The sequence below is a fragment of the Rhamphochromis sp. 'chilingali' genome (genome assembly GCF_963969265.1).
Source record: "Rhamphochromis sp. 'chilingali' genome assembly, chromosome: 19".
Taxonomy (NCBI): domain Eukaryota; kingdom Metazoa; phylum Chordata; class Actinopteri; order Cichliformes; family Cichlidae; genus Rhamphochromis; species Rhamphochromis sp. 'chilingali'.
The window spans coordinates 30,951,310-30,965,570 of NC_137946.1; the positions used below are offsets into that span (position 1 = coordinate 30,951,310).

The 14,261-nt window shown below is 39.5% G+C and overlaps 1 protein-coding gene across 1 annotated transcript in view; it reads right to left on the reverse strand.

The window, feature by feature from the left end:
* The window catches only part of LOC308386636 (polypeptide N-acetylgalactosaminyltransferase 10-like), a 99,149-nt gene extending 86,085 nt beyond the window's left edge, over positions 1–13,064 (reverse strand). The window contains exon 1 of the mRNA XM_080866317.1: positions 12,860–13,064. Coding sequence (XP_080722443.1) covers positions 12,860–13,003 — 144 coding nt within the window. The 5' untranslated portion in view covers positions 13,004–13,064. The remainder of the gene's footprint in view (positions 1–12,859) is intronic.
* Between the last annotated feature and the right edge of the window lie 1,197 nt (positions 13,065–14,261).

Consider the following 14,261-nt stretch of genomic DNA (forward strand, 5'->3'; position numbering starts at 1 on the left):
CAAGCATTCTGAAATATATTTCATACTTCATGATAGCATTCATTCGTTTTGGAAATATACATTGTGCTTTATTGTTTAAATTAGTTAGAAAGGCAAACATACATATAATACATCTCAGTTGTAAAAGACAACATAACGACTTCCAGCTACTATGTTTAGGAGAAACCAGTATCAAAAAGTATAGCTTTAAAGGTCTTCCTGCAGCTGGTTATTTTGTTATTATATAAAACAAGAACATAAACAAGCAGTCCCTGAGCGAGACCTCAATCTCACCTTCCTACCTCTGGCTAGACACTGGAGAGCCCTGCGATCAAACCCAGCTGCACAAAAAGCACAGGAAGGAGGCAAATCAATATACAACTCCAAGCGTATGTCTAGCCCCGCTAAACATAGAAATGGAAGGGAAGTGAGTTTTTGTCTGACTTCACCATCAGAGACACTTAACTCTGTGACTGTGTTTGAATGACTCAGAACCAGCTTCCTCCATCTTTGTTCCCTGTCACAAATGCATACAGTTTAGAGGAATATTAAGAAATTATGAACTTGAATAATGTTTACCCACAAACATGGGAAAAATACTTTGTAAGCAGCAAATATTAGGTGCAAGATGAATGTTTTCATGCTGTAGTTGCTATCTATCCAAAAAAATATAACCGACTTCCTCCCAGAGGGCAATTTATATTGTTACCATTTTCAGTTTTTTGTGCAAAAGTAAAAAAAGAAAGAAAGAAAAAGACGAGTCAGAAAGACTAGTACAATCGTGTGTGAACTGAGGTTAAACCTTTGAGTTCGGGGGAAAATTGTCACGGCTGGTGGAGTGAGCCGTGTGGTGTGGAGGAAAAGGAGGACCCAAAATGCAGCAGTGACTGATGATACGAATGATGTTTATTTACAAAGTGGTAGTGGCAGAAACAGGCAGTGAGGTATGACAAAACAACTGAAGAAACCTAAACTGGGAGAACTAACTGACAAACCTGAGACCATACAAAAGGGGCGATGGGCAGAGAGACGCAGAGACAGGAACACCATAGAACACAGCGATACACGGATAAATGCAGACGAGCCGACAATGAACACAGACCGACACCCACTAAATATACATACACACAAGGTAATCAGGTAATCACACACAGGAGGGAAGAACAGCTGAACCTAATACACATGAGGACCGGAGGAGACAAGCTGAACACAATGACAACAGACACAGACTTTCAGAACAAAACAGGAAATCTAGAACCCGAACCAGACACAAGGGGGGAGGGCACAGAATAACTAGAACAGAGGAAAACAATCACAAAACACAAAACGCTGGGTCAACGACCCAGGACCATGACAAAAATGGCCTCCTCCAATGTCACAAACTTCAGGCTATATTCAGGCTTTCAGGTATTTTCATGTCCCTCTAGTAATAAAGATTATAAATATCAAAAGTGGTTCCTAGTTTTATTATAAGCTTTATGCTTCCTTTTTCATAAGATGGCTCAAGATTACCATCATTACCAGAGTCTCTTGGACTTGCTCAAAAAATGTTCTTCCTCCAACTTGAAAACAGATTGTTTGCTGATTTTCTACCACTTTCTGATCTGTTCTAAACAAACAGTCAGCGGGAAAATGAAAGACAGATAAACGCTATCGGACTGTTTTTGTCTGGCATTAAGAAAAATAAAGTATTACCAGCTGAGCAGTGCATCTGATAAAAAACAGTGCTGGCAATTCAATGTGCGAGGTCAATACTCCCCTCATTTGATACAATTACCTGCTTTTCATGTTTTGCTTTACCCTCTTCTTCTCCTCCATCATATTTAGGCATTTGACAGACAAGTTGATCTGAGCTAGAGGGTCAAAATCACTTTTTCCATCTTCTAAGAAAGCGCAACTTCTCTATTCACTTAAAAATCCATTTCCATCTTACAATCGTAGAACTGTACAATCAGAAGTACCAAAGGTAATTAATGGGTCGTGATTCTGTGTATAAAGTATCTTTGTGCTTGTTTTTTTCTTTGCCAGCTAACACACTCTACAAAACTCACAGCTTTTAAACAACACTTTGAGCAACACTTCAGGTATCCACTGAGTAATACTGTTATGTTACTTGAGTCCTGAGAGCCATAGTTACAAAATCGTACTCTGCTATTTCAGGTAAGTTGCAAAAGATCTAGACTATGCTTCTGGCTGATTAACCTCATTGTGACTCACATGCAAATCCTTCAAGGCTTCTGCTCTCTGTCTCATCTGAGCTAGACATGAGCTTGAGGCAGAGGACCTCCCGACAGTGATCCCTGCAGCGAGGCACTCCAAACTCCCCTTGCAGAGGAGCTCAGCAAGGCCACTGCACAGTCCATTATCTCCCAAAAGGAGTCATTATCCAAAGTCCTGCTGAGATGGAGAGAGCAGGCAGAGGACCACAGAGAGGCCAGAACTCCTGGAGTTCTCTGCTTCCTGTGGTTTCAAACTTTCTGCTCAGATATTGATGGATTACGACGCAAACACTGGTCTTACAGAATTTTTTTGGACCGCCTGCTGCTCCCACCAAGCAACATGAAGACCAAATAAAGCCTTGTGCTCCTTTCTTTGGTCAAATCAGAGAGAAATCAAAGATGAAAATATGTGGAATGTAGACAAAGGTTTGTTGTTTTTCCCAAAAGTAACATGGAAAGATTGGCAGGGACTTACTTTACTCTTTCAAAAAGTGCTTCAGTCGATGGCTTCGTTTGCAAAGAACAGTTATTTTTCTCATTATCAGAGCCTTATCTCACAAATATTATCGTGGCTAAATGGACATACTGTAGGCTGTAAGAAAGCCTTAAAACAACAGACTCATTGTAGAATTACATTTCCAATCACCACAGGAGTCTGCCTGTATTGTCTACTACTTATTTCAGTGTGTAGAGTTTGTATCGGCTCATGTTTCATATTACAATGCAACAAAGAACAGAAAAAGGACACACTAGGAGATTCAAACTAAGATACAACGTCAGCTGGATATTTGTACACAGAAAAAGAACTTCCATAGCCCTCATTAAGAAACAGTTTAAAACTGTTCTGATATCACCAAAGAGCTGAATGCAGTGTTTTCCCCACACAGCTTAAAGGATGTTAATGTAAGCTGCTGACAGATCCAGCTGGTAAACATTTCAGATATCTGATTTTAAACTGCTCTTAATACTACTGAGCAAGTTAATATATTTTATGCATAAACTACTGCTAAAAGGTATTTGCTTGTTCCAGTGCTTGCTTCCATTCTGCTGTAAGCAGATGGAACTCTGGGCCAAATCAACGCTGCAGGTTTTTTTGGCTCTTCGACTTCAGAATCAGCAAAAATCTAAATAAATCGAGATGCATTACAGTAGCTGCCATCCACTGAACTAAGCTAGACAAGTCACTCTAACTGTGAGGTTCTATTGTATTAATGGGACTTCAGTGTGATCAGTCTGGTGCTTTGCAGTCTTGTCATTTTTTCTTAGCCGTTTGGCCCTTTCATGGCTGCAGGGTAGCTGGAGCTGAAACCAAGGCCAACACATAGAGACACACAGTCATTCACACTCACATTTATACCTACAACCAATTTAAAACTATAAGTTAACCTATGAACCTGGAGTCTGTTCACCTTCAAAGTAAAAGTGGTGCCTTACTACTAGAACCAAAAAGGTACCACTATTACTCTGAAGGTAAATGTTCTCTTCCCAGTTTGTATCACACTTTTTCAAGTTTCACCAACTTCAATGCAAACCACAGGTGACTTTGACAATCTGCTAGCGACAACTTCACAACAACATTTTTGGTCTAGCACCCTTTTTGTAACCAGTTCCACCCAGGGACAGCCACCAATCACTCACCAAGGATTAGACACATTTTTCCCTAACAACCAGAGATTGCCAGCAGGTCATCTAGGCCTGTGTAACTGAGGCCTAACATGAGACATAACTAGAGAGAACCCACATAGGCACAGAAAGAATATAAAAACTGTACACAAAAAGGTATCCACTAGCCCGCTCTGGATTCAAACCCTTGATCTTGGTGTAGTGGGATGGCAAGGCTAACCACTACTTTACAAAACAGTGGTTAAAAGTAATTCAATGAGTAATCAATTCAGTTTTATATATGTAAATCCAAATCACAAGAAACATCATCTCCGGGTGATATAAGGTACAAACAATAAAAGATAATTTAATGTCGTTTGTTATTTTTAACAGGATGAACTAAACTGTATTTATTTCCAATGGTTTCGGTTATTTCAAAACCCGTTAGTTTTTGAAAAACTACAAGACAAATACCACAAAAATACACCCTGCATAATATGCTGGAAATGCTGGGATTGCAGCCTTCACTGGTTGTTGTGTGAATTCACATCAGCTGTTCATATAAGCTCCTTATTAAAATGTCTGAGGGAGACGAAAGCAGCAAAGAAGCAGTACTTAATGGTCACCGCACAGAATTTCTGGTCCTGCAAGCTCAAAGAGCAGCTTCCTGTCACATCTATAGCCAGAGGCAAAGCTGGCAGAAAGGCCCCAGTATCAGCCCCCAAGCACAGAACAGCACTAAGCTTCAGAAGTACACTAAAATGGTGAGCATGTTTGCCTCCAGGTGAGAAAACAAATGAATGTTCAACAACAACTGAAGAATTTCCACTACATTAAAGCTTAAATAATCACTGAGGTGAGTCCGTAACTCCGTTCTCACTACAAACTGGAATCTGTGATGTTTCATATCACAGAGGAAACAAGCAATAATTCAGCAATAAATAAGGAATGACACATGCATCAACTTTCCTGAAATACGCGAAGTGTTACACTGATAAAGAAAGAAAATTATTTTCATGGATGCATAGCACATCTGCAGTAATGACTGAGCTCAGGTTCAATTAAAATGTCACAATAAACTGAACCTCTGTGTCTTTGGTTATGAAGCTCAACGTTAGATGACCATCAGCTGCAGTGGCAACCCTGCAGTCCTCCATTCCACACCATCCTAAATATCACCCCGTCAGCAGAACTCGTACTACAGATGAGTAACTTTGCTTTGCATGTTGCCTTTCAGCTTTGCTGCCACTAACTAAAGAAACAGATGTGATTTGCACTGGCTTCCCTAATCCCACATGCTCTCTATCTGCCCCATTAGAAGCATCGACTTAGGCTGATTTGCAGGGCCACAGTCATGCTGGGTTCTCTTTTTTGAGCAGAGAACACAGAGACAGGTTGTTCCTTCCTTCACTACAGCGATCAATGCTCGGTATGGTTAAGAGGAGCAAATCAATTGGTTTAATAGAAAGAGCTGTCACTGTGCTGCTGAAAGGCATTTAGCCACACTGGTGAGTACAGTTATCTCAAGGCCATTTTGTTTTTAAATCAAACAGTGGATTTTTTTGTTTCTTTTCAGAATAAAACTTTTTCAGCATAGTAATAAAATGAAAATTCAACGCTACGCAACAAAGCATAGACAAAGTGCTGAAGTGCGGAACAACAGGTGCAGCCAAAGCTTTCAGTCGCATTAAGTGATTAGTCTTATTCAGCGCTCGGTGAAAGTAGGGCTGACGGTTCAAACACAGAGCATTCGTTCACACTGCATTCATATTGCATTTAAACATATTGCTTACATCCCAGTTTGGAAGAGTTTGCCTCATTCTCCTTGAAAACCACTCAGGTTCTCATGTATCAGTTTAGGTCACTGATGAAGCAGGAGACCACATGTTACATGGCTGAAATGTAGCAGCCCTTTGCTACATACCCTCTCCCGCTCTCTCTTCCCCTCTTTCCTGCCCACTCTTCACTACTAAACTAGTAAATAAGAACAGGCTACATATTACTGCATTGACAACCAAATCTATAGGGAATAAAAATCAACATATCGCAAAAAAAAAAATGTTTTCAGAGTCAGTGTTGAGAATTTTTAGGTTAAGTCACATCAGTGTGCCTCAGCTTCCCCAAGTGTCTTTCAGTGACAGAGCCCAAGGTTGTCCATTTTTTACCTTACATTTTTACTTTCGGTTGTTATTGACAAAATTCTGGGATATTTTCAAGCGAATAATAAGCAAGGGTTTGAGAGGTTACGAACTGACTAAGAGATAAAAATAAGGGAAGAAGACCCACAGTAAGCATGTCAGTAATTTTCTGTTCAGTGTAAATCAAATGTAAGGCATGCTCCTTAAGTGGAAATCCTTAACCTTGGTGGTGCAAAGCTGTGGAAAGACTGTTGGCTTTAATTGTACCAGTTTGAGATATTATAGCTGTGACTGAATCTACACATAAATTGTGGAAATGAGTCCTGGGTCCGGGTAGTGGTTTGAGAATTCCCAAATGATGTTTTGTTACTCTTTACGGTTTCATGACTGAGGGTCAAGCAGAAATGCAAAAATGTGGATATGAAAAAGTGCAAATGAGGACATAGCACCAGAAAAGCCTTCTATGTCCGGCTCCCTGGGTAAATCCATCTAAGAAAAAAAAACAATAAATGTAAATGTTGTTCATTTATATCCTGTTATAACTAATACATCCGTGGGACAGATTGGTTATGAATGAGAATGTGGCTCACCCTTTTTGTATTGAATACACTCTGATCTCATTCTGATGGTTTAAGCGATGTGTAGTCGACAAGTGAAGCAGACAGAAACCAACAAGGGGAAGAAAATATCAGCTACAAACGTCTCTAACAAGACTTATGTGGGAAAAGCCTGAATGGGATTAGAGTATTGATTTTTATCTACTTCAGTGAAGCCATAACAGCCCACAGGGAGCACTCAGACGCCGAGCACAGACACACATATTGTTCCTTCCTTTTGCCCTTATTTGTTTTTTGTTCCATTTGTCTTTAGCTATTAAAAGTTTACAAGAAACAAACAGAAGACAAGATGAATGTTTGCAGCCGGTTTCCAACAGTGTAAAGGAGTTTCTGTGCCATTAGAGGTTAAAATAAGATAAATGTTAGGGTTGGATGATGATGTGCTGGCAGCCTAACCCGTTTGTCTCCCTCCTTTTCGCTCAGTCCATGCCTTTCAGTACACATGATACAGAAATAATGGCACTTTATGTCAAGTGGGAGTAAACTGGCTTCCTAATTCACAACAGCGAGCGTGATCGATGACTCAGATTTTTCTGAGCTCCAATACATCAAATGCATAAAAAGAAAAACAATAAGACAGCTCATATTAACTAAAATCCCTGATGAAGGGAATTAAATGCAAAATTAACACTTTATGCGCCTCCCTGCGTATTCAGGGTGTTGTTTAACATTCACACTACCAAATCTATAACTGCACAAACCTCTTAAGTTTCCTGATGTTGTAAATTCATCTAAGTGGCAAATGACAAGCTTTTCCATCTCTAACTTCAATCCCACATGACATGAACGCAGCACAAGTGAGTAAATCAGACAGCATTATTGTTCTGATGTTGATGTTCTCGCAGCATGATATGATTTTTTTTTTTTTTTTTTTTTTTTTTTTTTTTTTTACAGAGGAAATACATTTTGACAAAAACCACCACAAAGAGATTCATATACCTAAATTACATAAAAATTGCAAATCAATATCAATCAATATTTTATTTCTATAGCACATTTTAAAAGGACAGTGTCCATCAAAGTGCTTCACACAAGGTAGCAAAGCAGATTAAAACAAAGGCAACAAAACAAGTTAAAAACAATTATAGTTACAGTTACATAGCACAACTGGAGACCAGGTGGAAGTCCAAACTAATTTGCATCAAAAGCTAGCTGGAACAGGTGAGTTTTTAAGCATGATTTAAACGACTGAATGGAATCTGATATGCGGACATTGATAGGAAGATTATTCCAGAGTTTGGGTGCGAAAGCTCGGTCCCCTCTAGTCTTTCGTCGGGGCCTTTGTTGCACTAAGAGCAGTTGGTTAGAGGATCTGAGCATTCTCTTGGGGCTATACACGTCGAGAAGGTCTGCTGGGTAACTGGGCACCAGTTAAGAGGCGTGCTGTGGCATTTTGAACTAATTGCAAATGCTGGAGGAGAGAGAGAATTGGAGGCCCATGTACAGAGAATTGCAATAGACCAGTCTCGAAGTAATGAAGGCACGGATAAGCTTTTCAAGGTCTTTATGTGGAATATAGGGCTTTGACTTGGAGATTTGACGTAGCTGGTTTTTACCACACTATATTAATGCACAAATATTCCCCATTAACTTGTTGCTTACATAGTTGCATATTACATTTTCCTTAGATGAATATATTTTATAAGTCAGGAATTCCCTTAAATTACAATGCTGTGATTGCAGCCATTCCCCAACTCTCTGTGAATGGTACTCATGGCCATTGATCAGTGGTTGTTGATCAATGGTCATGAGAATTTGCATAATTAAGATTAAGGAACTGACCTCCCAGCCCATTGTTCCTCAGTGGGCTGGTTTCAGTCATTATGCAAATGTACTGTTTCTAAGGTTGGGGAAACCTGCAGTCAGCTGAGACTGAAGAAGTCACGTGAATGAGTGACGAAACGTTTCTCCCACAAAACGCTACGTCCAGATGAACAGAATCAACTTTTGGAGATCCCTTAAATTAAATTCTTTTTTTTTCTTTTTTTTTCCCACGGAGACACGATTAGGAAAGCACACTATTGATATTTATGTACGGAATATTTATGTACAGAACGTGTGATTAATATATTTCATTTTGTATTGCCGTTATAAGGTGTAGAAACATGAAAGGTGTCATGGATGTTTATATACAGGGGTGCACATAAGTGGTCCGCATGTGCGCATCCGTTGGAGGTGGAGGAACACCAAAGTAATTACTTAAAGGAGCTTGCTTCGACATCTTTAAGAATTCTAAACAAATGTCTGTCCTCCTCCAGAAAATCTTATGTAAGTGTAACCCAGATCATTGTTTGAGTATGGGATTTCTGATTATTTGTGGTCACTGAACGCACCACTGTGCCGTGCGCATAGCCACTCTCTAGTCCAGCTACAGAGTTTTTCCTTCCGTTCGTCCGATGAGGCGCATGCTGCTCTCGTGCCCTCTACGAGCTGGAAATTCGGGAAAAAGTCTTGTAGCAGTTACAAACGTGAAGCGGAGCTGAGTCCGACAGCATTCGCCATTACACGAACTCCTCTGGCTGGTTTGTTTGCCCTTTTGGTGCCCTGGATCCTACTGGATGAACTGCCTTGTGGAAGTCCTCATCTGATGACTCTGCCGAACCGTCCTGGCAAATAGATGGTCGTTGCTGCTTGCTGGATGCTATTATTGGATGCTACACCGTTCCAACAGAGCGGTAGGAACAATTCAAAGGGCCCCAACGATGCGCTTTATTTTTCCCTGAGCTCAGGTGATTTTCTTTTGGCCAAAGGACCTTAAAGGATACATATTTGTTTTTATTTATTTATTTTATTTTTCTTATGACACTGAGTGGAAAGACACTACAAAAAAAAAAAAAGGGGTTTATTATTTAAAATTGTGTCTAATAAATGTGTTTATGTTAAGTAAGTGTGGTGTCCATTGTGTGCTGGAAGCCTTATTGTTCCTGTGGTGGAGCAGCTACTACCAATCTCCTTTACGAAACTAGCCTCTGACAGGATACAGGTATTTGGGATACATTTGATTTCTTGTAACCTATTTTTAGAGAAACTGTGATTCTGGGTTAAACATCGGGGTGAAATTGATGACACCGACACCTAGTGAACTGCCCAAGGTCAACAGTCCTGATTTCCACGCATTAAAGGTTTGGCGTAAGTACAGATTGCGTTACATATGCAAACGCACATTGCAATTTTGTTCTTCCAAGATGGGTTATTGGAGTCTAATCGCCAAATACATTAATTCCTCTATCTCAATCAATAATGTTCAATTCTTCCACGTGATCTCTCCTTATTGAAATAGGGGTCTGGCTCTCTGTGTTCAGTCACTGGGAGGTTACTAAGTAAAAGCCGTATTTACTAAGTTCAGCATATGAATCCTTGAGTGAAAAATAAAAACTCAATTTTTTTTCTTAAGTAATTATTTTCATAAGTTTACAACTTGAATCTCTAAAATTCAGGGTTATAACTCATGTTATTATTATTATTTTAATCTTCAGTAGCCCTAATATTTCCCCTACTGTTTAGCTGTTAAATTGAAAAATGGAAAGGAAGCCTTTTCTGTCATAGGCACTATATAAAATGGACTGTGCTACTGTGAGATCACCCACTAGTTTTGAATTAGCAGTTTTGCCCCTGACATGTTGTTTTGTGAAGACAAAAGTCATGCTGCATCTACAAAACGCATAGGCACAATGCAGATGACCTACTGATCATTTTTGCAAACTAATAAAATAATAAATTTTCATTGAGTAAAACTGAAGCTCAGATTTCTTTGACTATAATATGAGACAGATAAGTACATTAAAAGGCTTCAACAGGTACCAACAGCACAGACGTGGCAGAAACATCCAGTTTATTCATTCATGTATCGGGACGGCTATCGGTAAAATGAGCCACAGCCCGCACTGCAGCATCCAGGTGGATGAGTTATAAAATTCACACCAGTCAGAGTTCTTATGAAGGGGAAAATATGCAGACAGGCCAAACTCTTTTTAGAGCCAGACAGTAAACAAGTGTTTTTAATGCTAAAAAAAAAAAGGGGGGGAACTTGCTCAGTTTTACATCTACTATGTGAACTTCAAATTTTCATAATTGGCACTGGCTACAGCCCAAGAGGTAGATTTCTCTGTTCAGTCAAAGGGAACTGAATACGTCAGGCAGTAGATGATCAATTCTAATCACTGGCTCTCATCTACTCCATTGCAACAGTGGGAATGGAACAGAAATTAATGCAAGCATCAATAACAGGAAAGCTGTGATTGGGCACCTTACACTGATGACTGAATGCAAAAACATCAAAAACATTAACGCAGGCTGGATTTCCACAAATCTACACATAAATCATGCTTAAGTGGTCATTTTTACTTCATGGTTTTGAATGTTGTTTAATCCCTCAGAGAAACTGAGCTGATATATCTTCATCACTGAGGGAATGTTAAAGAAAAAAAAAAAACATTTCATGCGTTCAGTGTAAATTTGACGCTGAACATGTGGCTTTTCTTCTCACACATCAAGGAATGAATGGTTTTGTCAAAGTATTATGTACAGAGACGCTGGATATGTTGAGTCTAAATACTATGAAAAAGTTTTAAATGAATTTGCAATGTTGAAGCTTTTTTTATGACAGCCACTTCTTCTCACTTAAAGGACTACCAATCAAGAGAAAATTAATTAGAGCCAAAAATTTCATTGGACTGATTTTAAATTCCAAAAGCCTGTCAGCAGTATGAGCATTAGCAGCCTTCCTCTGTTTTCATTTTATAATTTACAAGAAAGAAAAAGAGAACCTCCTTGACACTACTGGAAGCTTGCTGCATAAACATTCGTCTTGTCTCTCTTATTAGAGGTGAGGCGCATCGAAGCGTTTGCCAATGACTGACGGGCAGGAAGCCAGTGTTGCTGTGCTCTTCACTCGATACATGCCTTCTACATATGATTCTCAAATAAAGGCACCTCAATGTCAAATAAGAGTGAAAAACAGTTTTTAAATTTACAACATCCTCCATGTTTATAACTTTACAACAATGCTGAATTGTAATGGAAGTGCCTGAAATGTCAAGCAGATGCCTCACGCCAGCCGCATACCTTTATTATTTTATTTTATTTTTGTACCCTGCCTCTCAGGTGTGGAAGCCTTAGTAAAATAAATATTGCATTTTCTTTTAAATAGAGTACAGTACAGACACTACAGCAACCAGGATCATCATGGTTTTAAAAGACAAAGCACTTTCACCAATCAGAAAGAATAGTCATGAATATAATTTTACGATCTGGTAGATGCTCCTTATTATTCTTCACATGACATGCCAACAAATTAGTTCCTTAATATTAATCAATAATGAGGGATTCAAAGCTGACTGCCAGGAAGCTCATGCTGAAGCACGTATAATCCCACAATGAAAGCATCTACATTTGTTCATCATAAAGAAAACTCTCAGTTCCACTACACTAAAACCAAGCTAAGCACAGAAAAACAATCAATATCCAGACAGTGAAGATGATTAACTTTGAATGCCAGACTGTTACACATCTCATTGTTTAATGTGTTGAAATAAAGCAATAGTGCTGAAATCGTCCTAACACCCAACAAACTTTGTCTTGCGATCCTTTAGGTGCCTTGGCTCTGTCCATGGTGCTGAACCTGAGCAACGCTTGTACGCTCTCCATGGTTCTGAACCTGGGAACACATGGGTTTCTTTATTCTATGTTTCTTTTTTAGATAGTGGTAAAAGAATGTGTCTTGTGGATATTCTCAATAGTTTTCTAGTTTTCTTTTTTTCATATTTCCCACTTTTAAAGTCGCCTATATGAATATTTTCTCTGTTTCAGATTTCCCTTTCTCAACCAGTCTACTGAAGCTACGCTCTGTCCACACTTTACAAGGCTTTAAAGTAAGGCGAGGGTTGCTTTGTAATCTCACTCTTCTGCAAATTCTACTGCACGTCTTACTATTTTGAGTGAATGACGGCTACCTTAAGCAACACTGTGCTACACTGTGTTTCACGTCTCACTACATTATCCTGAACCTGATCCTGATTTTACAACATATACGGAAGATTGGATTACATATTTTCCTTACTTGAAGTGAATTCTTACGCGTTTTCTGTAGTTTAAAAGTCTCCTGTATGAGAGTGTGTTCTTTGTTTCAGATGTCCCAGTCTCAACGAGAATAAACCGAGGCTATACCGTCTCCCTGCTTGTCTTTTAAACCGAGAACAAGTGGACACAGTGAGGAAACACGATGCATGTATGTTTTTTAAGACTGCCTTTAAAGTCTTAGCACCCCTGCGTGACACGGGGAGCGTTAAAGCCGAGCTTCTCTTACCTGTATCGGTGCATCCACTGTGTAGAGAGAGTTGTCAAACACTCGGTCCCTGTACAAAGACCACAACCCGACGTTAGGGAGGAATAACAGAGCCGCTATGAGCAGCCCGGCGAACTGCAGCAGCCTCTTCTCCTTCCGCCTCATCTCTGCGGGAGAAAGCGCGCGAAGCAACGGCGGTGCGAACAGGAGGGTCCCGTCTCACCACTTTTCCAAGCGGAGACAACTTTCGCTCTGACTCGAGGAGCGAGCTGCTTTTAAGCTAACTCTAATACCCCACCAGCCGGGACATCCGGGTGAGAGTTTCAAAATAAAAGCACACGACTTACGAAACGCTTTCACTTTGGTCTAACGACAAAAACTAACTTTCAAAGAGCGACGAATGGTGGCATTTGAAGATTATATCAAATGAATCCTTTCTCTTCTATTATACTCTGTCTTGAATGTCAAACCAGTTTCATGATTTCAGCGACAGAAAGCCATATTTCTCTTTCTAGTTCATTCCATCTCTCAATGATGCACTCACAACACTACATTAAAGGTCACATTGTGGGATCTGAAAACGGTTATGTAGATGGCTTCTTGTGCCTTTGTAGTTTCCTGTGTGAAACGTGGACACAGGCATTTTATATCTGACATTGAATCACATCTTTAGTTTGTAAGCAGCAGATATGAATGTGACCAGACATTTAATGAGCATTTATGTCAGGAGTCTTTCAAGCTTGAGCACAAATGGTGCTTTTCTCTACAAAAGTCATAGTTTTTAGTGGAAAGACATAGATGGTAGAGCAGCTTGAGGAAACGTCTACTGCCTCAAAAGTCTCGTTTTTTTTTTAACCTTTTTTTTTAACCTTTTTAACCTGAAGCTGTTGAACAATTGTTCCTGCAAGCTGGAAAATGGGGGTTGACTGGTGTTAAAAAAAATCCACCAAATTGCACAGTGTGAAGACTCTCCGTGTGCGGTGTAGAATTACACAGCAGGAAGGCACACAGAAAATGTTCCACCTTGCATTTCTGAAAGACCCAAATTGGCTAAGCTTTCTTCTGACATTTCGTCCAGACTCTGCTGTCTTTATGAATCGCTGCGATATGTAGAAATATTTTCTTTGTATTTCTTTTTTAAGTTTACGAGTATTATATTTAATTGGTCATCGAGGTTAACAAAAGTATAGCAATCGGAGTCAGTAGGTCTTTTCAATACAGTAGATATGAATGTAGCAGAGCAGTAAACAATTAGCTTAATTCTTATTGACTGGATTGATGCTTTTGTTTTGAAAGGCTAATTAGCAATTTTCCAGTGGTTTCCTGCTCTGTAAAACCTGCTACACTTTATAAACCACGGCTTGGTGGGAAACCCCAGTTGCTCATGTTTGACTGTGTTTTAATAATCAGGTATGCAATAAAA